The sequence below is a fragment of the Chanodichthys erythropterus genome, chromosome 21, assembly GCF_024489055.1.
Source record: "Chanodichthys erythropterus isolate Z2021 chromosome 21, ASM2448905v1, whole genome shotgun sequence".
Taxonomy (NCBI): Eukaryota; Metazoa; Chordata; class Actinopteri; order Cypriniformes; family Xenocyprididae; genus Chanodichthys; species Chanodichthys erythropterus.
The window spans coordinates 33,210,196-33,234,530 of NC_090241.1; the positions used below are offsets into that span (position 1 = coordinate 33,210,196).

At 35.7% G+C, this 24,335-nt stretch overlaps 1 protein-coding gene across 1 annotated transcript in view; it reads right to left on the reverse strand.

Annotated features, from left to right (window-relative positions):
- Positions 1-7,910: 7,910 nt before the first annotated feature.
- The window catches only part of uqcc1 (ubiquinol-cytochrome c reductase complex assembly factor 1), a 29,687-nt gene continuing 13,262 nt past the window's right edge, over positions 7,911-24,335 (reverse strand). The window contains exons 7-9 of the mRNA XM_067373375.1: positions 19,077-19,154; positions 18,776-18,889; positions 7,911-11,220 (exon numbers count right to left, since the gene is read on the reverse strand). Of these exons, the coding sequence (XP_067229476.1) occupies positions 11,086-11,220; positions 18,776-18,889; positions 19,077-19,154 (327 nt within the window). The 3' untranslated portion in view covers positions 7,911-11,085. The remainder of the gene's footprint in view (positions 11,221-18,775; positions 18,890-19,076; positions 19,155-24,335) is intronic.

Here is a 24,335-nt window from a genome sequence, read left to right on the forward strand (position 1 = left end):
TTCTATGTGTTGTATTATAATCCTCAACTGCCTTCTAAATGACATCAGTTGTTGTGTTTTTTTTGTCTCCATTGTCCAACAGCAAGATATTTTTGGGTCTTCCTGTCTTTCTAACGTAGCAGCCACCCTGAGGCTCGGCCGGCCGTATGAATCATAACTTTTCCATGACATATAAAGGGGAAACAGACACAAGCCAACATCCAAACAGCTTTTCCTTTGTTCAGAGTACTGAATATATTTAACCTCTCAGATGAAGCTGTTAAAAGTCATAGAAAACATTCACACAAGCTGCCTTTCCACAGCTTTGTACATCTCAGATGCTTGTAGACATTGAAAAGTACAGAGATGCTGTGCATATGACACATATTAATCAAACAGATTAATCTGCAGTTTTATGAGGAAATCACTTTTGACTGTTACTGTCATATCATTCAGATGTCTCATTGTGGACAGACCGCATACATGGCACAATCTTATGCTTGTCATGAGTCACATGGATCTCTGAATAATGGTTTCACTGTAATGTGTGACAGTACACTGGACTATCAGTCCATGCTTTGGTGATGAAGGGCAAAATTTGAATTTTTGCTCATGAATAAAACAATAGAAGTGTTCAGGCAGGAAAATATTGCCCTTTTGTGAGTTAAACATGGAGACATACAACTGGATCCAAAAGTGAGTGAAAGGAATGTTTTATTTATTATTTATTTATTTAATTTTTTTTTAAAGAAATTAAAGGGGTGGTTGATTATTTCACTTTTTTTTATTTATTTATTTATTTTTTACTTTAGTTAGTGTGTAATGTTGCTGTTTGAGCATAAACAACATCTGCAAAGTTACAACGCTCAAAGTTCAATGCAAAGGGAGATATTTTCTTTTACAGAATTCTCTGTTTAAGGACTACAACAAATGGCTGGTATGGACTACAATGACCTTCTTCCTGGGATAGTGACACCACTAACCGTAAAATGTACATAAACCCCACCCCTGAGAACATGCAACAAAGGCCATGTTGGGCTGCTTTAGAGAAGAAGAAGAGTTGTTGTAGTAGAGTCTTGTTGTCATGCTGTCATTTTATGCCGGACTGCTTCATTTTTTTGAGCTGAAACTTCACAGACACATTCTGGGGACACCAGAGACTTATATTACATCTTGTAAGAGGCATTATAGGTCCCCTTTAATACTTTTATTTAGCAAGGATGCTTTAAATTGTTTAAAAGTGTCAGTAAAGCCATTTACAATGTTACAAAACATTTCTATTTAATAAATGCTGATCTTTTGAACTTTTCATCAAATAATTCTGAAAAAAATGTATCACGGTTTCCATAAAAATATGAAGCAACTGTTTTCAACATTTATTATAATGAGAAATGTTTCTTAAAGGTACAATTTGTGATATTTTTTTCCGCTAGAGGTCGCTAGAAGCCTTTTCAAAACAAAGGCGTAGTTTGATGACGCCAAGTTTTAGAGCGGAAACTTGGGACATGTGGTCTCCATATCAACGGATGGTGCAAAAGAATAGGGATTGGAGTCTGGAAGACCTCATGTTCGTGGATGCGATTATTACCGTTACTGTAGTATGAAGCAGAGCAGGAGCGAGTGTTGCGGGAGCTGAACGAGGAGCTGGAGCGATTGATCAACACACGCCTCACGAGCAGCGGGACTTTTATTATGACACAGTCGCCGGCACCGCTTCCGCTTTTCCGGTCATGAGTTTACGGGAGCTGTCCTTGTCGACAGAACCAGCGGCAGATGGTAAACAGTAATTATGTTCCATAAATAAGTAACACAATCCACCATAAAACGTGCAAGAAGTAAATAAGGAACTGCTTGAAGCAAGCTAGTGGTTTGCTGGACGCTAGACTCTACTTCCGCATTTGTCCACGGCACTATTGTCATGTGGTTTCTACGTCAGTAAAGGCGGTAACAAAGGTAACTGACGTCATTGACAGGCGACTGCACTGCCCCGTGTCACTGTTTAGAATGGGAATTTTCTCATGATTTACAAGTAGTTGAAAACATTAGAGATATTGTTTGTAATCAGCTGGACAAAATATATAACACTAGGCTAGTGGTTTTTGGATATTTTACTGCAAAAAATTTACATATTGTACCTTTAAGCAGTCTAACAGACGTAGGCTGGTGTGAACTGGAGGGGCTGCAGCAGCAAATCAGCATATTAGAATAATTTAAATTATAATATAAACAGTTTTACTGTATTTTTTATCAAATAAATGCAGCCTTCTTTCAACACATCTAAAAATTTGACTGACCTCAAACTGTATATCACATACTGCATATTCTTGGTTTTAAAATGTCCAAAATCTCAAAAATTTTAAATCTTCGATGGTCCCACTGGACATAATACCCCACAAAATCATAATACATAAACCGTCTTTTTGTTTTTCCATCACATATTTGTAAATAGTTGAAATCCACTGCTTGCAATTGCAAAAGACCTTCTTGATTTTGCCTGCGGGTCCATGAAACCAGATCCTGCTTGGTTTGTGCTCTTTCAGTGGAAATCCCAACATTACAACAAGGTATGTTACTCAGAAATTCAACAGAATACCAACACATGACAGCAAATCACATTATATAAGTGTATTATTATCGGCATGACTACTTGAGTCAATTTATTTACAGCTGTTTTTGGATTGACCAAGGTTAACAATCACAATCTTTTATCACTCACACTATCATACGCAATATATGAATGCATTATATGTTAATATGAGCAGCAATAACTGCATCATCTCTGGAGAACCGACAAAGCCGGTTTGTCCAGAGGCTCATGCGTATTTCACATGATAAAAGCTCCCACTGTGTCAACAGGAAAATTGATACTGTACATCTCCAGAGAGTTTTCATTACACTTCACAGAAATCTGTAGGGAACTGCCTGCTTAAACGTACTATTTTAATTTGATTAAGCATTTGTGTCATTGCTCTTACTTTGGGTTAGGTTTTTTAAACACTCTTAAAAATAAAGATTTTTTATTGGCATCTTTGGTTCCATGAAGAACCTTTAACATTCATGGAACCTTTCCACTGAACAATAGATTCTTTATATTATGTTCTTTACACTTGGTTCTTTGAAGAACTGTTCACTGAAAGGTTCTTTGGGGAAACCAAAATGGTTCTTATATGGCATTTCTGTGGAAAAAGCTCTTCTGGAACCTTTATTTTTAAGAGTGTTGCAACCACATAGCAACACCCTGACAACAACCCAGAACACTGTTACATTGTGCTGGTGAGTTTCTCACAGATAAACACCACTTTTTTTTAAAAAAACTAGTTCAAATCTTGTTTTCTATGACAATTTCTGTCTGCATATTTGTAAGGAAAGTGGTGAAGACATTAGAAAAAACCTGTTATTAAAAAAGGAACTTATAACAATTCTCATCTTGGTTCACCTTCTATACTGTATATATTTACATTATATTTTAATAAATATAATATTGGTTATATAACATGTACATTCAACCTGCTATGGATATTCTTTGTGTTTTTACAGGAATTTGATTTAATCTATCATGAAGGGTGATTACACTTGTCATTTTGATGTTGAAATCATAGCGGCGAAGCTCTAATGCTATAAGGCAGAAAACAGCCTTCAGCAAGAGCGAGTACTTGTTTCAGCAGGATCATGGGTGCATAATACAGGTCTGAGGAGATGCACCTGCCCATTATGTTTCCTCTGACAACCAAGTTCAAAATTATTTACATGAACACTACTGTTCAAAAGTTTGGATTTGGTATGATTTTTTTTTTTTTTTTTTTTTAAAGAAGACTCTTATGCTTTACATTTATTTGATTAAAAATACAGAAAAAAAATATAATATTGTAAAATATTATTACAATTTAAAATAACTGTTTTCCATTTAAATGCATTTTCAAACATAATTTATTCCTTGAATTTTCAGCATCATTACTCCAGTCTTCAGTATCACGATACTTCAGAAATCATTCTAATATGCTGATTTGCTGCTCAAAAAACATTTCTTTTTATTATCACTGTTGCATATGATGGTATAAAGTGGCCACGAATGAACAAATCATTCCCATGACTTGTTCCATTGTTTTAGTTAAATCAAAACGAGGGGACGAAATAGTACAACATGGCCACAATTTACTAAATCGACAGAAAGAATTAATCTAATATGCGCATGAATTACTTGAAACGAAGGAAGGAACTGGTAAATCATGGCAACGATTAACTAAAACGAAAAAACAAATTCTTAATTTGTGGCAATGACACATATATATATATATATATTTCTGTCCACATGTCACATTGAGGGCTCCGTATGAATCTTTGCTGAATAAAAGTTTTTTTTATATATATATGTTACAATTTAGTCTTAAATCTTAATATTTAGTCAATACTTTAGGCTGAACTTAAATTCATAAATCACAATCAATGTCCTGATAATTTATAAGGTTCCACTTTATTTTGTTAGTTTAGACATTAGAATGTCCACTTTAGACACTCTACTAACTATAAGTAACTTTGCAACTACATGTCATCTAACTCTCATTAGAGTATTAGTGGACTGTTATAGGTTAGGGTTTGGGCTAATAGAATACGTTGACATGTACTTGCAAAGTACTAGAACGTCTGTTGGGGAGCATCAAAATTAAGTGTTAGCAGATATTAAGCACAGTCTACTGATACTCTAATGAGTTATTTTACATGTAGTTGCAAAGTTACATATAGTTAGTAGAATGTCTAAAGTGCACTATTGAAATGCTTTTCACTTCTGAGTGAAACATGCTGCTAAATTGTACAACTCAACTTATGTTTCCTATTAGTAATCCGATCATGTGGATCACTTACCATAAAGCACCACAAGCCAAGCAGTTTTCTGCCCTGTGAGACATTTGTTTCAGAGAAGTAACTGTTCATTACTTTAAGGGCTGTGAGTGATCCACCATAAAGCAGATTCAAAGGTCCTTCACGAGTGCGGCAGAGGAAAGGTCATCACAGGAAGAGCGTCAGTGAAGCGCGTCGCTCCTGTAACTGTTGACCGGGAGCGCTTAATCTCTGCAGATAACCTTCAAAGACACCCGAGTCTTGCTCAACCGCCCAACTAGCCTTCATTATCAGGTGAACAAACAAAAACACAAATACAGGCAGACTTTTGAAAGAAGGACACAGCTTTTGAGGATACTACAGTAGCTTTATCTTTTCATCTACCCTTTAAAATCATTTCACCACAAACACATACAGTGAGCCCAATATTTAGAAAGTACGGCACACTTAAAAAGTCTAAATGTGTGATACAAAATATCACATTTCTTTCAAATGGCATTTGAAAGAAAGAACACATTCAGCCAAAATGAAATGCTTTATGGGTTATATTTATGACAAGATAATGCATTATAAAGTACATTATGAATACATACCTTTATGATGCAGGTATGCATTACAAACACAATAAAAGGACAATAAAGAAGCGTTTTGCAACCCTACACTGCTACTTGTTGGAAAAAGGCCTTGTTACAGGAAAAGCTACAGTATGCTATTATGAAAACAGCTGATGTTATCTAACACGATGACGATCAGGCATTTTTAAATGATGCTCAAGTATCCAAATTGAGGCCACACAATCTGACATTAGCAGCATCATTACAAACATTCTGATTTCTGATTCTCATCACTGTTATACAATAAAAAAAATCACACTTCAATTTCTGAGTGAATTTTTTTTCAGTGTAGGAGAGGGAGGCGTTATTCATACCTAACAACAGTGCATTTTGCTTCAATTCAAATCAGCAGCAGCCAATCAGATTGCACCTCAAATGTAGGCCATAGATTCTGGCAGCATTTTAGATGGGTGTAACCGGCCGTTTTTGCTTGGTAAGCTTCAGAGCTCAATACTTCTCTTCCCACAGTGCATGGCATTTGGAGAATACACCTACAGGAAATCATTCATGTAAAAACAGGAGCTCTTGCATGCAGCATCTTGCTGATCTACTTCTGTGCACTTTCTCACCCCTAAGCCTTCTGCCCTTCTGATTCTTCGGCTCTGTAAAATACAGGAGAAAAGCTGGTAACATGCCTAATGGCTGCTGAGTGGATTAACAGGAAATGTTAATGAGCACATTGTTCATGTTGACACGAAAGCTACACTGAAAGCAAAGTGTGACATTCTGTTCTGGATCATCAACAAACAAGCACAATAGTTTAATTCTACTTTATTGTTTAACATAAGCACTGAACTACTAATATATATATCTATACACTACCGTTCAAAAGTTTGGGGTCAATAAGATTTTTTAATGTTTTAAAAGAAGTATCTTCTGCTCACCAATTTATTGCATTTATTTGATTTAAAATACAAACAAAAACAGTAATAATGTGAAATATTACTACAATTTAATAGAATTGTTTTCTATTTGAACATATCTTAAAATATTATTTATTTCTATGATGCAAAGCTGAATTTTCAGCATCATTACTCCAGTCTTCAGTGTCACATGATCCTTCAGAAATCATTCTAATATGATGATTTGATGCTCAAGAAACATTTATTATTATTATCAATGTTGAAAACAGATGAATCACGATGAATAGAAAGTTCAAAAGAACAGCATTTATTTAAAATAGAATATTTTCTAACATTATAATTGTCTTTACTGTAACTTTTGATCAGTTTAACTCATCCTTGATGAATAAAAGTATTGATTAATTTTATTTCTATCCCCCAAAAATAAAATTAAAATTCTTACTGACCCCAAACTTTTGAACGGTAGTGTTTAATGTTACAAAAGATTTAGATTTCAGACAAATGCTGTTCTTTTGAACTTTCTATTCATCATAGCATTATGAAATAAAAATGTAAATAACTGTTTTCAACATTGATAATAATCATAAATGTTTCTTGAGCATCAAATCAGCAAATTAGATTGATTTCTGAAGGATCATGTGACACTGAAGACTGATGCTGAAAATTCAGCTTTGATCACAGGAATAAATTACACTTTACTGTATATTGACATAGAAAACAGCTGTTTTAAACTGGAATAATATTTCACAATATTACTGTTTTTGTTTGTATTTTTAATCAAATAAATGCAGGCATGGTGAGCAGAAGATACTTCTTTTAAAACATTAAAAAAATCTTACTGACCCCAAACTTTTGAACGGTAGTGTATATCATGATATATAGTGAAATATTACAATTTAAAGGATTAGTTCACTTCAGAATTAAAATGTCCTAATAATTTACCCATCCCCATGTCATCCAAGATGTTTATGTCTTTCTTTTTGAGGAAAACTTTCCAGGATTTTTCTCCATATAGTGGATTTCAACAGTTACCAACGGGTTGAAGGTCCAAATGTCAGTTTCAGTGCAGCTTCAAAGAGCTCTACATGATCCCAGACGAGGAATAAGAGTCTTATCTAGAGAAACGATCTCTCATTTTCAAAAAAAAAATACAACTGTATATGCTTTATAAACATAATATATCACCTTGCATGTGCTTCCGCTTTCCGCATTCTTCAAAACACTGTATGTCCCACGCCTTTCCTATTCAACTTACGGAACAAACACTGCGCCAGTTTCATTTTTTTCCGTAAGTTGAATAGGAAAGGCGTGGGACATATAGCGTTTTGAAGAATGTGGAAAGCGGAAGCACATGCAAGGCGATATATTGTGTTTATAAAGCATATACAGTTGTATTTTTTCGAAAATGACTGATCGTTTCTCTAGATAAGACTCTTATTCCTCATCTGGTATCGTTTAAAGCTGCACTGAAACTGTAATTTTGACCTTTAACCGAATGGACGCCACTGAAGTCCACTATAAGGAGAAAAATCCTGGAATGTTTTCATCAAAAACCTTCATTTCTTTTTGACTGAAGAAAGAAAGACATGAACATCTTGGATGACATGGAGGTGAGTAAATTATCAGGAAATTTTTATTTGAAAGTGAACTAATCCTTTAAAATACAATGGAGTCTTACAGAAAAGACCTGAAGGTGGGTAAGCACCTTAACAAACAATACTAATGACACTAAGGAAACCCCACACTATTTTAAGGCCTATCAGGCAACAAGTAGGGCAAATGTGTCGTGTGTTTAGAAAAGAAATACCTACAGGAGTGTCAAATAATTCTAAACCACTTCCTTACGCGAAACAAAAGGCTGTACGTGAAGTTCATTAGGGAATTCTGCTGAAATTCAGGGATGTTACTAAACAACAATTCAGTACAAAGCAACTGGATGTCAAGTGATTAAGAAAAGGCTTGCCAGGGAATGACAGCACCGAGAACAATCTTGTTAAACTGCATGTACTTCTCCTGTCTTAGGTCTGTCATAAGCTCTATAAATCACACAACAGCGTGTGTTTATCCAGGTCAGTTATGAGAAAACAAAGAAGCCATGAGGAAATCAGTATGGCTACAGACCTCGAGTAACTAATTATTTAGATTTAATTGTTAGCAAACACTAAAGCTGGTCTCAGTTTAGCATACAAAAGACTCTGAGCAACCCTCGGGCAACGGAAGAGTGACGGCGGCATCATGTGAGCAGGACGACGAGGTCAGAGAGGTTGAAAAACATCCTTATGTGTGTTTATCACCCTCCACTGACTCATCTGTTTTACCACTGTCCCAGTGACAGCACAGAAACTTCAACATGATCTATCACTGAAACACTGAGTCTAGAAGATTCAGACAAACTGGGCACTTGAAACGTAGAAAATTCTATAGGTTTCATCTATAGAACGATAGATAGAACAACAAGACAGAATGAAAGACAGTCAGACAGATAAATACAAAATATTACAAACACAAGTATGGATGTGTCAAGCACTTGATGACACATTCATCTGTAAACACTCCTGACCAACTGAAGATCTGCAAACACTGATCAGGACAGCAGCAGTGTGAGTTCAAGAGCTGACAGATTTCTGCAGAAATGACTGTGACATTCTGGCTAACATATGGGAAGATGAGGATTTTCCACATTGGCATGAAGGATTATATAATCCCTCCAAACTTCACTGAACTGGTAAAAACTGTTTTCAGTGTGTTGTACACAGAGCACTACAGCACAGCAGACTTTTAGCGCCCTCTGTGGTCACAAAAGAAAACTGCATCTCCAGTGAATGACTAGCACTGTTTAAGGGGAGACACTACAGGCAAAACTGTTTTTTCAGTCAATTTTGAGATTTTGTACTTTTTGGCTTTTCATAAAGTGTTTTTTCAGACTGGTGGAAAGAAAATATCCAAAATACATTTTTTTAAGTATATATTTTACTTCATCTATTTGTGTCTATAGATTTCAATTACAGTAAATATCTTTAAAGGCCGTTTTCTCAAAATGAGTTTTTTCTCCTGCTCTGAGTCAAAAATCTCCACTTCAGCAGAACTTTATTCCTATCTATATTCTGAAGCTTTGGATTTGTTGATATATGATTTGACGGATTTTATACATTTTTTCCCTAAAAAATTGTCAAAATTATTTTTTTTTCTGGCTGTTGATAGTATTTTCTGATTTATGGAGTGATAAAAAAAGAGATATCCAAAATTCCCTCTGTAAAAAACTTTGAATTTAATATGTCCAAAATATTAAACGATAATTTTGAACCTGACTTAATCCAATATTCAGATTTTTGTTCTAGAAATATATGCAAATTAGCGCATATTTAATTAGATAACACCTAATTTGCATATTTAAACATAACATTTTAGAAAACTTGTAATATAAATTTTTTTTGCAATTTTTAATGTAATCAATCAGCTGGGGAAGTATGGTGATATCTATTAATTATTTTTTTTACCCTATTCACCTGGGGTGTCTCGCCTTAAAGGAACAAACATGAATGTTGTTTGATCTGTGAAGTGGGAATATTGTTATCGGCATTGCTGATGTGAATGGCTTCACAGGTATAATTGTGCATATAGATCTGAAGTTACTGTTTGGATTTACATGACAAGAGCTTCATTCTTCAAATGAGTTACTGTAAATGCAGCGACAAGCTGTGTATTATAGCTTTCAGTACTGTCACCTTGTCTTTCAAAGAATTTTCTGTGGTAATCAACAGCATTCTATTGTAACGAACCCAGAACATTCCTTTAAGCAGGTGATGTTTTTGCTCTGTCGTTTCCTCCACAGTTAATCAAGTTGATGCAAAACCGGTAAAAACTGAAGCGTCAGATTAATATTATAACGTAAAAACATAACCACAATGATGGGAACCAGATTTTTTGGATGAACACCCTGTAGTTGCCGCAAAGCAGATGGGAAGCCAACAGGTCGTAACAGAACACCTGCTGTTGCTACAGCAACCACTGGCCATCTGCGGCCCTACAGCTGACCCACAACTATCAGCTAGTACACTTCCGTTCCTAACTCACAGAGAAAGAGTGGCTGCTGTACACTGCAGAAATAGTATGCATACTGTGTGCACACTGTGTGAAATACAATGCGATGTGCAACACTCGACCTTCCATTTACAGCGAGATGTATGTCATAAACGTTTTCTTGCTCAAAAAAGCAAGAAATAGTTGTAATAAAACAGAAATAAGACACAAACAGTGAAATTCCTGTGAGGTCAGAAGAGGTCATTACTCGAGAAGCGCTTTTATTGGTGGACGACCCTGACAAATAAAAAAATACACTCACATTCACACACTCAAAACATTTTCCTCCAACACATTGAGAGTACAATAAAAAAAAAAAAAAACTATTCGCACTGTAAACGCTGTGGAGAGATACAGTGAAAGAGCCAGGAAATATTCCTATAAATATTGCAACATTGCAGCCGTATGGAAAGACATATATAAATACAAGAATACTCTATAGATTTAGAAAAGGAGAGTGCAAAACCGTTCTGATGAGTCCTTAGTACTCTCAATACACGTGAGAACAAATGCGTGTGTGTGTGTGTGCGTGTGCGCATTTGTTTGTTGTGTTCCCAACACTGTGTTGACGTGGGAAGCTGACTAACCAGTGGGGAAGGTGAAAGGAAAAGTCAGGGAAGAACAGGAAGAGAAAGACTCTGACATAAAGAGGGTGTGACTAATCAGGTGAGCGCTGCTTCCTGATTGGCAGATGGTGTCCTGATTGGCAGCTCTTAGAGACCAGCATCATTGTAGGTGGGGGTGGGAACCTTCAGGATGCTCTGGGCATTCTCCTCCACCAGGGGGCGCCATTTGACTTCTCCTGTTAAAAGCAGGTCCTCCCCATCCAGAGCATCAATGAACTGCATCTGTGGTGGAGAAAACAACATCTGTGTTATCTGCAGGTGAGACTTGGGCTAGTTTACAATGGAATTATATTTTCACCAAAAAGTTGAAGGCAAAGGGCTATTTTTTCAGAAAAGTCTGGTTGGGGCAAGTAGTCACATATGTTTCACAAAACAATGTTTTGTATTTTATATTTTACATATTTGCTGTTTCATAATTGTTTTATGGTTTAAGGTGTGCTGAGAAGCCATTAAACAACTTCAACATACTTTCAAAACACAAATATGCTTTGGAAGATTTTTTTTAATTTTTTTATTTAGTGGTTAAAAAACTATTCTTATCAAATCTGTGGCAATAAATAGCGGTTTTCTATTGTAAAAACATGCCACAAAACCTGTGGAGTGTGAGCCTCATCAATTTTCATTGCAACAATGAAAATAGCTTTTTTTTTGCTTGCCAAGACCTTTGGATATGAAGCAAAATGTAGACACTGAATAAAATAAAAAATAGAATAATAAATAAAAATAGAATAGAATAAAATAATAAAATAAAAAAAGATAAATAAATAAATAAAAATAAAATAGAATAGAATAAATCTACAGTAAATAAATCTACTAAGTGCTTCTAGCCCCAGTCAACCCTACAACAAGGAATTCACGAAAGACAAGTGTGATCCAAACTGGGGCAGAACCTCACAGCAAGCCTGATCAAATCCAGGCTCAATTTACATCATTTCTATAACAGCGCTGTAAAAAGACAGACCTCTATGAATTCACCTCCTATAGTGTTTAAAGCAGGAAAACTAATTAAAATTTGACTACAGTGAAGACAGCTGTTCTAATGAATGCAGGACCAGAGCAGCGTCCTGGGAACTAATTACAAACTGATGAAAACTCAACAACAGACAGGTACAGCTATAAAACAGGACTGGATGAGACATGCTCAAATCCACTGCAAAATCCACACGTAGACACTATTGTTCAAAAGTTTGAAGTTGGTAAGATTTTTTTTTTTTTTAATACTTTTATTCAGCAAGGATGCAAAGACATTTATAATGTTACAAAAGGTTTTGATTTCAAATAAACTTTTGAAAATTCCATTCATCAAAGAATCCTGAAAAAATATGCATCACTGTTTCCTCATAAATAAGATGCATCACATTTATTTTCAACATTGATAATAATCAGAAATGTTTCTTGAGCATCAAATCATCATATTAGAATGATTTCTGAAGGATCATGTGACACTGAAGACTGGAGTAATGATGCTGATAATTCAGCTTTGATCACAGGAATAAATTACATTAAAATATATTCAAATAGAAGTTATTTTAAATTGCAATATTGTTTCACAATATTACAGTTTTTATTGTATTTTTGGTGATCAGAAGAGACTTCTTTCAAAAATCTTACAGACACCACACTTTTGAACGATATTGACTGATACCATTTGATTTTCAACCCTCACACAGACGGCTTCAGAACAGCTGGAATATATGTTATGGGGCTTTTAAGTCCATTTTGGAGGTCGAAAAGACTCTGGTCACTGTGTGTGTGTGATGAGACGGGTAGCTCACTAGACAAGACACGAGACAAGATTTTTACACAAATTTTTTTTTTTTTTTTTTTTTTTTTTTAAAAGTGCCCTAGAACCAGTTTTTACAAGATGTAATATAAGTCTAAGGTGTCCCCTGAATGTGTCTGTGAAGTTTCAGCTCAAAATACCACATAGATTTTTTTTAATTAATTTTTTTAACTGCCTATTTTGGGGCATCATTAAATATGCACCGATTCAACGCGCTGCCCCTTTAAATCACGTTCCTGCCCCCCCGAGCTCTCAACGATAATACAGTGCATAAAGTTCACACAGCTAATATAACCCTCAAACGGATCTTTACAAGATGTTCGTCATGCATACTGCATACATGCGTCAGATCATGTGAGTATAGTATTTATTTGGATGTTTACATTTGATTCTGAATGATTTTGATAGTGCTCCGTGGCTAAAGCTAACATTACACACTGTTGGAGAGATTTATAAAGAATGAAGTTGTGTTTATGAATTATACAGACTGCAAGTGTTTAAAAATGAAAATAACGACGGCTCTTGTCTCCGTGAATACAGTAAGAAACGATGGTAACTTTAACCACATTTAACAGTACATTAGCAACATGCTAACGAAACATTTAGAAAGACAATTTACAAATATCACTAAAAATATCATGATATCATGGATCATGTCAGTTGTTATTGCTCCATCTGCCATTTTTCACTATTGTTCTTGCTTGCTTACCTAGTCTGATGATTCAGCTGTGCACATCCAGATGTCCTGCCCTTGTGTAATGCCTTGAACATGGGCTGGCATATGCAAATATTGGGGGCGTACATATTAATGATCCCGACTGTTACGTAACAGTCGGTGTTATGTTGAGATTCGCCTGTTCTTCGGAGGTCTTTTACACAAATGAGATTTATATAAGAAGGAGGAAACAATGGAGTTTGAGACTCACTGTATGTCATTTCCATGTACTGAACTCTTGTTATTCAACTATGCCAGGGTAAATTCAATTTTCCATTCTATGGCACCTTTAAAGAAATCCTCAATGATGATACACATGACAAGAAAAATATAGTCAGCAGGTGCATTGCATGTCATTTCAGTTCTACTTTCTGAGTATGAATTATCATATGCAGTAAAAGACAACAATACTCAAGCACTTAGAAAGGATTTGCCACAAACTCAACTGGCTTCTATCTTGTATGATTTCGCATGTTGCTTCAGACCTTACTGTACATGATTTATGAGCTTCTACAACTTTTGACCTCCTAACTGAACTCCTTTCCACAAATTGATCATAGAAACGTTTTCGTACTCTGTGAATAGGGAGCGTCGGTGCTGAGCGCACATTCTACAGGATAAGACATTTGCCCGACACTTTTAGGCTCTGTTGTGCAACAAATTCTCCGCCATGGTCTCGTCAGTCATCCCGTCACTTGCTCTCGTACCGTGATCAGTGAACTCCATTATGGCAATATCGTGAGATAGATAGGTTTTCACCTCAACAAGAAATATCGTCATTGTATGGCATTATAAATATATATAAACAATTTTTCAAAACATCTCCTTTTGTGTTTCACCAAATAAAGGAAGCGATGAGGGTTTGGAATGACATGAGGTTGAGTAAATAATGTCAGATTCTTGGGGGGTGAAATATGTCGTCCATTTCATTTCCAAACTTAGACGTATCCACATCTCAGCTTGGAAAAAAGTTGCCACACTTTAAATGAGCCAGTGGACCATTCTTAATGCTGCAGGAGTTTAAAAACTCAAACACACACACACACACACACACACACACACAATGATGTCAGAGCTAGCGGGTGTTTGTCGAGAGCAATTAGAGTTGAATAACGATGCAGTCAAGCACCAGCGCACATATGCGAGCGCACACACATCCAGCCGCGTGTGACTTCATCAGGAGAGGCCGCTGTAGCCATGACGACGGTGTCCCTCTCTGCGCTGTGTCATCAGTCGCTGCCATGCTTCATGTGCTGCACCTGTGACTGTTTTCTTTTCGTTTCACCTTCTCGCTCGCTCCTTCTGCTTCTCCCTCCATCCAGAGCTAAGCAGGCCCCTGACACTCGGATGACGCTTATTTGTTGTTTTTCTTTCTTTTTCGCAGAATGCCTGCAGGCACCAGCTCGGTGGCGTATAACGCACACCTCTCGCAAACACTCTCGTCTGTAATAAATTCCTGCCCGCACCTGTAATGAGCTCATGGCCTCGGCAGTGATGGAGAACACTCATTGTGTGTTTTGTTGAATGATGGAGACCGGACGATGGGGTCTTCAGTCGGACTTCCAGATAATCATGAATTGATGGATAAACGTGCCGGGGAAAAGTGCAAGGGTGGAGACCTGAGGAATTTATTAGGGACGCACCAATATTGCCTGTTTTTTTTTTTCAGTTATCAGTTACTGGAAGTAGATCATATGTGAAAGACAATATACAATCATTACAGACATAAAGTAAATCCCAAAGGCTGATCAGACATGAAAACCTTGTCCACAGTAAACATGGACAACTGTTTGATGACACACACATGCAAAAAAAGAAAAATAATGGAGAAAAAAAGAAAAACTATAACTCCTCCCCAACTTCCCGCTGCCCTGTATCCTGCTCTCTCATTGGCTGTAGGTCTTCGCCACTGTAATTTTCAGTCAGAACACATTTCACACAGCAGGATTTTGAATCGCAGACAGGTCCAGATATTTAGCATGCCAAATATCTCACGGACATCGGCGACGCATCGTTGATTGCTAAATTTGTACTCAGCATAACAAAGCAAGTGGTTGTATTATGAATGGGTCATTGAATCATTGACTCTCATGATTCATTTGAACTCGCAGATTCGTTCATGAAACACTGTTGTGTTGCAGTTCTGCTGTGGCTTTCATAAATTAAATAAAGCCATTAACAGTTCATTTTGGACCTTGCAACCAGCCAAAGTACAACAGCTTCATACCTTGAGTGTATGTGTATATACTGTGTGTATATATATATATATATATATTATATATATATATATATATATATATATATATATATATATATATATATATGAATGAACATTAGCCTTGATTACTAAATGTTAGAATGTAGTTGTTCATTTTTAGTTCATAATAGCTAATTTTGAACCTTGTAAAGTGTTACCTATTAAACATATAAATCTGAAAAGCAAAACAGTTTTTTCCTAATATGACCAAAACAGTTCAATCTGCTCTATTTCAGTTCAAGAACTGTTGCTAGTGTAACGCAAACTACTGACACACACTGGCGTGACAACACTGGCAGGTCAACAGTTCCTGTTTGTGTTTAGATCCGCGTTGTCATGCCACTCTCGCCAGAGGGTAAGGTGTGCACTGGAGGAATCAATCAAAGATTCATGGCAATGAACATGCTTGTCTATGAACGTGTCGTGGTAAAAACTGTATAAACTTTGCAAATTCTTGAATTACAAAGGATTTGGCACTAATAATTGTTTAAGATGTGTGTTTCTCAATATGAGTGTCAGAGGTAGTGCTGCACGACTTGATTAAAAAAAAATCATATGGTGATTATTTTGACAAATACTGTGCAATTATATATTACAATTATATTTTATATTATATTATGTATGTAATGAATATATGTGTGTGTGTGTGTGTGTGTGTGTGTGTGTGTGTGTGTGTGTGTGTATATATTATATACACACACACACACTACCGTTCAAAAGTTTGGGGTCAGTAAGATATTTTTAATGTTTTAAAAGAGGTATCTTCTGCTCACCATGCCTGAATTTATTTGATTAAAAATACAAAAAAAACAGTAATATTGTGAAATATTATTCCAATTTAAAACAGCTGTTTTCTATGTCAATATACAGTAAAGTGTAATTTATTCCTGTGATCAAAGCTGAATTTTCAGCATCATTACTCCAGTCTTCAGTGTCACATGAGCCTTCAGAAATCATTCTAATATGATGATTTGATGCTCAAGAAACATTCATTAATATTGTCAATGTTGAAAACGGTTGTGTACAAATTGTTTTCAAAATTCTTCGATGAATAGAAAGTTCAAAAGAACACCATTTATTTAAAATAGAATATTTTGTAACATTATAATTGTCTTTACTGTAACTTTTGATCAGTTTAACTCATCCTTGATGAATAAAAGTATTGATTAATTTTATTTCTATCCCCCAAAAATATAATTAAAATTCTTACTGACCCCAAACTTTTGAACGGTAGTGTTTAATGTTACAAAAGATTTAGATTTCAGACAAATGCTGTTCTTTTGAACTTTCTATTCATCATAGCATTATGAAATAAAAATGTAAATAATTATTTTCAACATTGATAATAATCATAAATGTTTCTTGAGCATCAAATCATCATATTACAATGATTTCTGAAGGCTCATGTGACACTGAAGACTGGAGTAATGATGCTGAAAATTCAGCTTTGATCACAGGAATAAATTACACTTTACTGTATATTGACATAGAAAACAGCTGTTTTAAATTGGAATAATATTTCACAACATTACTGTTTTTTGTTTGTATTTTTAATCAAATAAATGCAGGCTTTATATATATATATATATATATATATTCCTTACATAAACTACCATTCAAAACAAAAACAAAGATTGTTTCACATTTTTTTCAGGCTTATTTCTCATTATTTGATCAAAAAATAGAGTAAAATATTGTGAAATGTTATTACATATTAAAAATAACAGTCTATTTTAAAACCTAATTTATTCCTGTGATGAAAGCTGAATTTTCAGCATCATTACTCCAGTCTTCAGTGTCACATGATCCTTCAGAAATCATTCTAATATGCTAATTTAAAACATTTCTTATTAACATCCATGCTGAAACAGTTGTGCTGTCTAATATTTTTGTGGAAACTGTTTTGTCATTTTTTTCAGCATTATTTTATCATTAGAAAGTTTTTTGTAACATTATAAAATGTCTTAACTGTCACTTTTGATCAATTTAATATATTTGCTGAATAAAAATAATTTATTTTAAAAAACGTACCCAAAACTTTTTAATAGTTTTGAATAGTTGAAACATGTTGGTCGACTTTTGTAGTATGGGATCTCAGCACTTTCCATTCAAAAAGTTATTTTCTGGAATGCAGTCAACTTAAATGATATTATGGTATTATAATACTACATTCATTATTATTCCAAAACTCCAGGTGTTGTTTCATTAAATTATATTTTATATTTTATTTCAGATTGGGAAGAGAGGAGCTGCAATAATGTAAAATATGTGAAAAATAATGTGTTTTTTTGTACAATCAAGCACGAAAACCTATTCTAGTACAACCCTAAAACAAAATCAAGACTTTGAAAAAGGGCATAATAGGAACCCTTTAATCGTATTTTCATGCCGCGGCTGTGGGGGCGGGAACACGTGTGACGTAGCCATGTGTTTCATTTTAGCGGTCAGTGCTGAGGAGGACTCTATCCTACAAGCCTCCGAAGGACTGGACACAGCCTCACTAGGACACAGCCTTTAGTTTGAGAAGCACCCCTTTGTGAATCTGAATCAGGAAATCTGTATCGATTCAATACAATTAATTGTGCAGCAAAAATGTAAAATGTTGTGAACGGTAGACCAAAATGGAGTGCAGTAACTGACACATTTCATGATTAGTTCATCACAGCAGTCAAGATTGTACTCTTGATTATGTTTTCGATTCATTGTGTTTTCGATTCATTGCTCTAGCATTCATGTTGTTGATCCTGAAGAGGGGCTCATGAAGGGGTGAAAAGGAAGGGAAAGCTCTCCACCAGCACACTGTAAATGCTGACCTCCAACTCAATGAATGTCACATTATGGGGTGGAGATGGGGGCGTTTGCTTGTTAAACACGGTGCCAGTTGATTTGAGTGACGGAGTGGGTGACGTGTAGCACTCGAATGTGTTTATGTGTGTGAGGAAGCCGGTGCTGTATATACACATGTCTCTGTTTGCACAGGAGTAGAGAACTGGCCTCTGACCATCCACACACACACACTGACCTGTTTGCGAACATATTCAACCATCATCTCGAGCTGTCTGGGGTCTTCACACTGTCTGTTAAACATGTTCCTCCAGAGAGCCGCCGCAAGAACGCAATCGTCTGACAGAATTCCCTAAAACATACAGTAGAGACATATGAGAAGCGTTTACACGAGCACCCAATAAACATTACTGTTAACTCTTGACAGTTCTTGATTGGCAAGTAAATAGTCTGTAATAACAATAATGGGTGGTTCTAGGGCAGAATAAGTTACAATATGCAAAACTGATGAGTACTGATGATAATGTTCAACAGCTTACCTCGTCATAACCAAAAAGTGCAGCGTAGAATGTCTCCGTCATCACCTTCATGCTCTCTTTTCTCTGAATGGCATCAATCTGTGATAAAAGTAAAGTAAGACAGTAAGAAAATCACAATATTCAGATTAATTCACCATAACTAATGACAGAGTGACATACTGGTAAAATAAAATAAAATAAAATATAAAATAAAATAAAATAAAATAATAAAAAATAAAATAATGCCAGGATGATTAATCATAATTCACAATATGCCCATTTTGATCTTATGGGTACTGGTCAATAATCCTGTCAAGGAAAAAAGTTAAATAATAGTCAAAAGTAATAAAAATAAATAAATAAACAATTTTGGACCCTGAAACCAGTGATTTAAAACTATAAATCACATCATATCTTGAGCAAAAAATAAAATAAAATAAATAAATAAATAAATAAAAATGAATTTCTTTACTGTGACTTTTGTTTAATTTGTCAAGCATAATTTAGATGCTTAAAAGTAAAGGTAACTTGAGCGTGCTTAAAAGGTAACTAGAGACTATTTTATTTTTGGTCATAAGAACTAAAATAAAATAAAATATTTTGCCATTAAATTAGCCATTAACATCATTTTGGATCCAACAACCAGCCACAAAAAAATACAATCATATCAAAAAAAAAAAATAAATAAATAAAAAAAAAAAAAAAAAAAAAAAAAAAATGAGTGGAGATTCTTTCTTTTCTAATTTGTGAAGCATCATTTAGTCGCTAACAGGTGATGAAGCAATCTGAGTCTCTGCCTAATACTGAGATCACAGTTATGCGTTCAGTCAGGGCTGGAATTGTCCTTGGCAGTAAATACCCAACATGTGGAGTATAATGCAACAACCTTACGCCCGAAAACAAAAGCAGGACTGGATCTGAAGCGAGGGGCCTGCCCAGGTGCTTCGCTCCAAATGAATCTAAACACACATACACACAACAGCCACAGACACCAACCCTTGGGAGGTTTTGGGTGGGGAGATTTTCAAAACAAGTGTGTTTATTCTTAAGTCTTGTATGTCGGGTTTTCTGCATGCTTGGAGTGTGTCAGGTCACTGTGCGTGTGTGTGTGTGTTCGTTTACGCACGGGGCAGCAAAGCACCTGTGCATAATTACGCAGACCTGCAAATAATCAATCTCATCTGGCTGTGCTTTAACTCTTCTACCCTCCCCGTCTTCTCTGCACGCTCGCTCTCCTTTGTGTTCATGCCTACAGCCCGAAACATTCTACGCAAGTATGTGAACGTTGATTCAAAGCAATTCTCTGCAAAACAATTAATTCAAAAGACTCTTTTTGAACGAATGGTTCAGATATTCACTGAAATAGTCAAAAGGAGACACCAGTCGGCCAACTACTGAGCAATAAGGTAACTTATAGAGTCACTAAATTAATTAATGAACAAGAGAACTCACATTTTTTTATAAAGTGCTTTATAGACCAATTTGAAGCAGACATCACAGTTACTGTACATTACTTGCATTTTACATAAACATAGCCTATAAACGTTTTTATTTCACAATTCTGACTTTTTTTTCCCTTTCAAATCTCCAAGTTCGGACTTTATAACTCACAATTGTGAGTCTATATCAAAAAATGTCAGAATTGTGGGATACAAACTCGCAATTTTGAGGTAAAAAAAAAAGAGAATAACAAGTATATCTCACAATTCTGTTTTTCCTTCTAAGAATTGTGAGATATAAACTCGGATTTGCGAGAAAAAAAAGTCAGAATTGTGAGATATAAACTTGAAATTAACTTTTTTATTCTTTTAATCTGTGGCTTCCACAGACTGCTACTGCAGAACTGTCATTTTCTGCCACCAGGTAGGTTCTGCCAACAAAAATGTCATCGCTGTTTGCAAACACAAAATCGATCTTTTCAATACAGGTTGTTTCAAAGCAACTTCACAGTAATTACAGGAAAATTATAGTGTTGAGGTCGCAAAATTAATCAATTATGAAACTTCAATTTCAGATGTTAGGGGGCTCTTTAGAAGACAATTGTGTCATTCAGCTCAGTTCATTGTTTATTCACTTCAGATCAACAACAGTGTCAGTGTTTCAAAGCTAATTATGAAACAAATTCAATTCAGCTATAAATCAGCTACAGAAGTCAAAACAATATTTCTGAATATTAATTCTTTTAAGCCCCAACTGAGCAAGCCACAGGAAATCGGAATGAGTCTTTGCTGAAAAGAATCAAAAGACTCAAATCACCTGAATGAATGAATCAAAACTCCAGACTAGATTCCTTAGGAATCAGAGAATCGATCTTTATATGTTAACCACTGTCATAACGGATCAACGATTGATGTTTGTAACCACAATAAGACATAAGTAAACACAATGGGGACTGCATGCTCGCAACACACTACTTTGCATACTTGAGTGTTTCTTTTCTCTTCTCATGTGCTTCCAGTCTTACATTTTTCCCTCCCAATGTTCTCCTCCCGTTCATCCATCTTCATCCCTCAACCCTCCTTTCCCATGTTGTGACGCAGGTTGGTAAAACCAGGCTGGGATATTTAATCCCTCACACTAATCAGGCAGAGGGTCCAAAAACTGCTTGAGAGGCAGAATCCCACTCCTATACCACCAAATTAGTGTCATATCTCACTTCACTGTTATTACTGCGGCTTAGAAAAACTCCCAGAATCACACACACGCCCCGGCACACTCGTGAATGTGTGTACCAGAGGTAAAGTTCAAGGGGGGTTGGTCTAACATGGCACAAATGACAAGTATTTTAGCACAATTAGGCGAAGTAACCTAACCGTAGTGAGGATTGAGTGAGTGGGGGTCCATTTCCAGCGATGTAACTGTATCCCGATCCAACAGGATGGACCTGTTACGGACCTGCCAGACGCACTGATTACACTCAGTTTACACACGATTTTTCACAGCTTAAAAAATAACTTGTTCGGGCACAAAGGGAAATACCTCCTCGCTTCTGACCTGTGAAAACAGACTTCCACATCAGGTCAGAGTGTATGCACATGTGCCCGTCTTCACAGAGCCGGTGCTCACAGCAAATACAAGCTGTTAGGGTTATTCCATTATCACTTCATTATGTAGTAACTTAAAAGGAATATTTAACCTAAAATGACAATTCTGTCCTCATTTACTCACTGTCATTCCAAACCTGTTTGACTTTCTGTATTTTGTGGAAAATAAAAGACTTTGAAGAACGCTTGGGTCCAAAAAAACATTGGACCCCAATGGCTTTCATTGCACGGACAAAACAATGAAAAACATTTTTTTTTTTCATACAGATTGTAAACAACATTAGTTGAAAACTTTCTTTCCAGTCCAATAAATGAAGGGTGTTTTGCCAAGTTAGTCACTGCGAGGTACTAAGTATCAAGTTAGTATCAATTTATCTATCTATAAATGTTAATATTTATTTTGTTTAGGCATAGTATCTGTAAATAAGGTACAGTTGTAATATGACAAAGTGATTTGTCTGTCCATACTGAACATGAAATTGCTGCAAAACATGACACTAAGAGTCAATCAGAACATATTTGATGTTTAAAATAAAGCTATATGGAACAGGATACTGGACCAATGAGATTTCAAGTGAGCATGTCATTGCTGAAAAAGAAACCATCAACAAAATGATGCTTGGTTAGCAGGTCAAAAGCTTAGTTCACCTAAAAATGAAAATTCTGTCATAATTTACTCACTCTCATGTCGTTCCAAACCTTTTAAAGTGCCATCGAATGTTTTTTTTAAAAGATGTAATATAAGTCTAAGGTGTCCCCTGAATGTGTCTGTGAGGTTTCAGTTCAAAATACCCCATAGATTTTTTTTTATTCATTTTTTTATCTGCCTATTTTGGGGCATAATTAGATTAGATTCAGGTTGCGGTCCCTTTAAATCGCGCGCTCTCTGCCCCCGGAGCTCGCGCTTGCCTTAAACAGTGCATAAACAAAGTTTACACAGCTAATATAACCCTCAAATGGATCTTTACAAAGTGTTCGTCATGCATGCGTCGGATTATGCGAGTATTGTATACTGTTATATTGTTTACATTTGATTCTGAATGAGTTTTAGGCTGTGCTACTGCTCCGTGGCTAATGGCTAATGCTACACTGTTGGAGAGATTTATAAAAAATGAAGTTGTGTTTATGAATTATACAGACTGCAAGTGTTTAATAATGAAAATAGCGATGGCTCTTGTCTCCGTGAATACAGTAAGAAACGATGCTAACTTTAACCACATTTAATAGTACATTAGCAACATGCTAACGAAACATTTAGAAAGACAGTTTACAAATATCACTAAAAATATCATGATATCATGGATCATGTCAGTTATTATTGCTCCATCTGCCATTTTTCACTATTGTCCTTGCTTGCTTACCTAGTCTGATGATCCAGCTGTGCACAGATCCAGACGTTAATACTGGCTGCCCTTGTCTAATGCCTTGAACATGAGCTGGCATATGCAAATATTGGGGTCTCATACACATGAATGATCCCGAACAGTCAGTGTTATGTTGAGATTTGCCTGTTCTTCTGAGGTCTTTTAAACAAATGAGATTTACAGAAGGAGGAAACAATGGAGTTTGAGACTCACTGTATGTCATTTCCATGTACTGAACTCTTGTTATTTAACTATGCCAAGATAAATTCAATTTTTAACTCTAGGGCACCATTAAGACTTTTGTTCATCTCTGGAACATTAATGAAGATATTTTAATGAAATCTGAGGGATTTCCATTCCTCCATTGACAGTCTACGCAACTGACACTTTGATGCTTCAAAAAGTTCATAAAGAGATCGTAAAACTAATCCATATGAATTGAGCAGTTTAGTCTAAATTTTCTGAAGGGACTCGATCACTTTATATGATGAACAGATTGAATTCAGGCTTTTATTCACATATAAACATTGATCAGCAAACACAAATAGAGGCTCAACTGTATTGCTTGATGCGAGAACAAACCTCATTGGTTCTTGCAGAGGCTCAAACATGCTGCATAACACACAAGAATGAACCTCATTGGTTCTCGCACATCAAGCAAACACATTAATTTGTATTCCCAAAGATGAACAAAAGTCTTGCGGGTTTGGAATGACATGAGGGTGAGTAAATGATGCAAATTCTCATTTTTGGTTTCATTTTTTCACTTTAAGCTACAGTTAAAAATGTATGAATGTCACTGGGGTCACTGTATAACTAAAAATACAAGCAAAAAAAATAAACAAGCACTGGTATATGTTGCCTTGCTAATG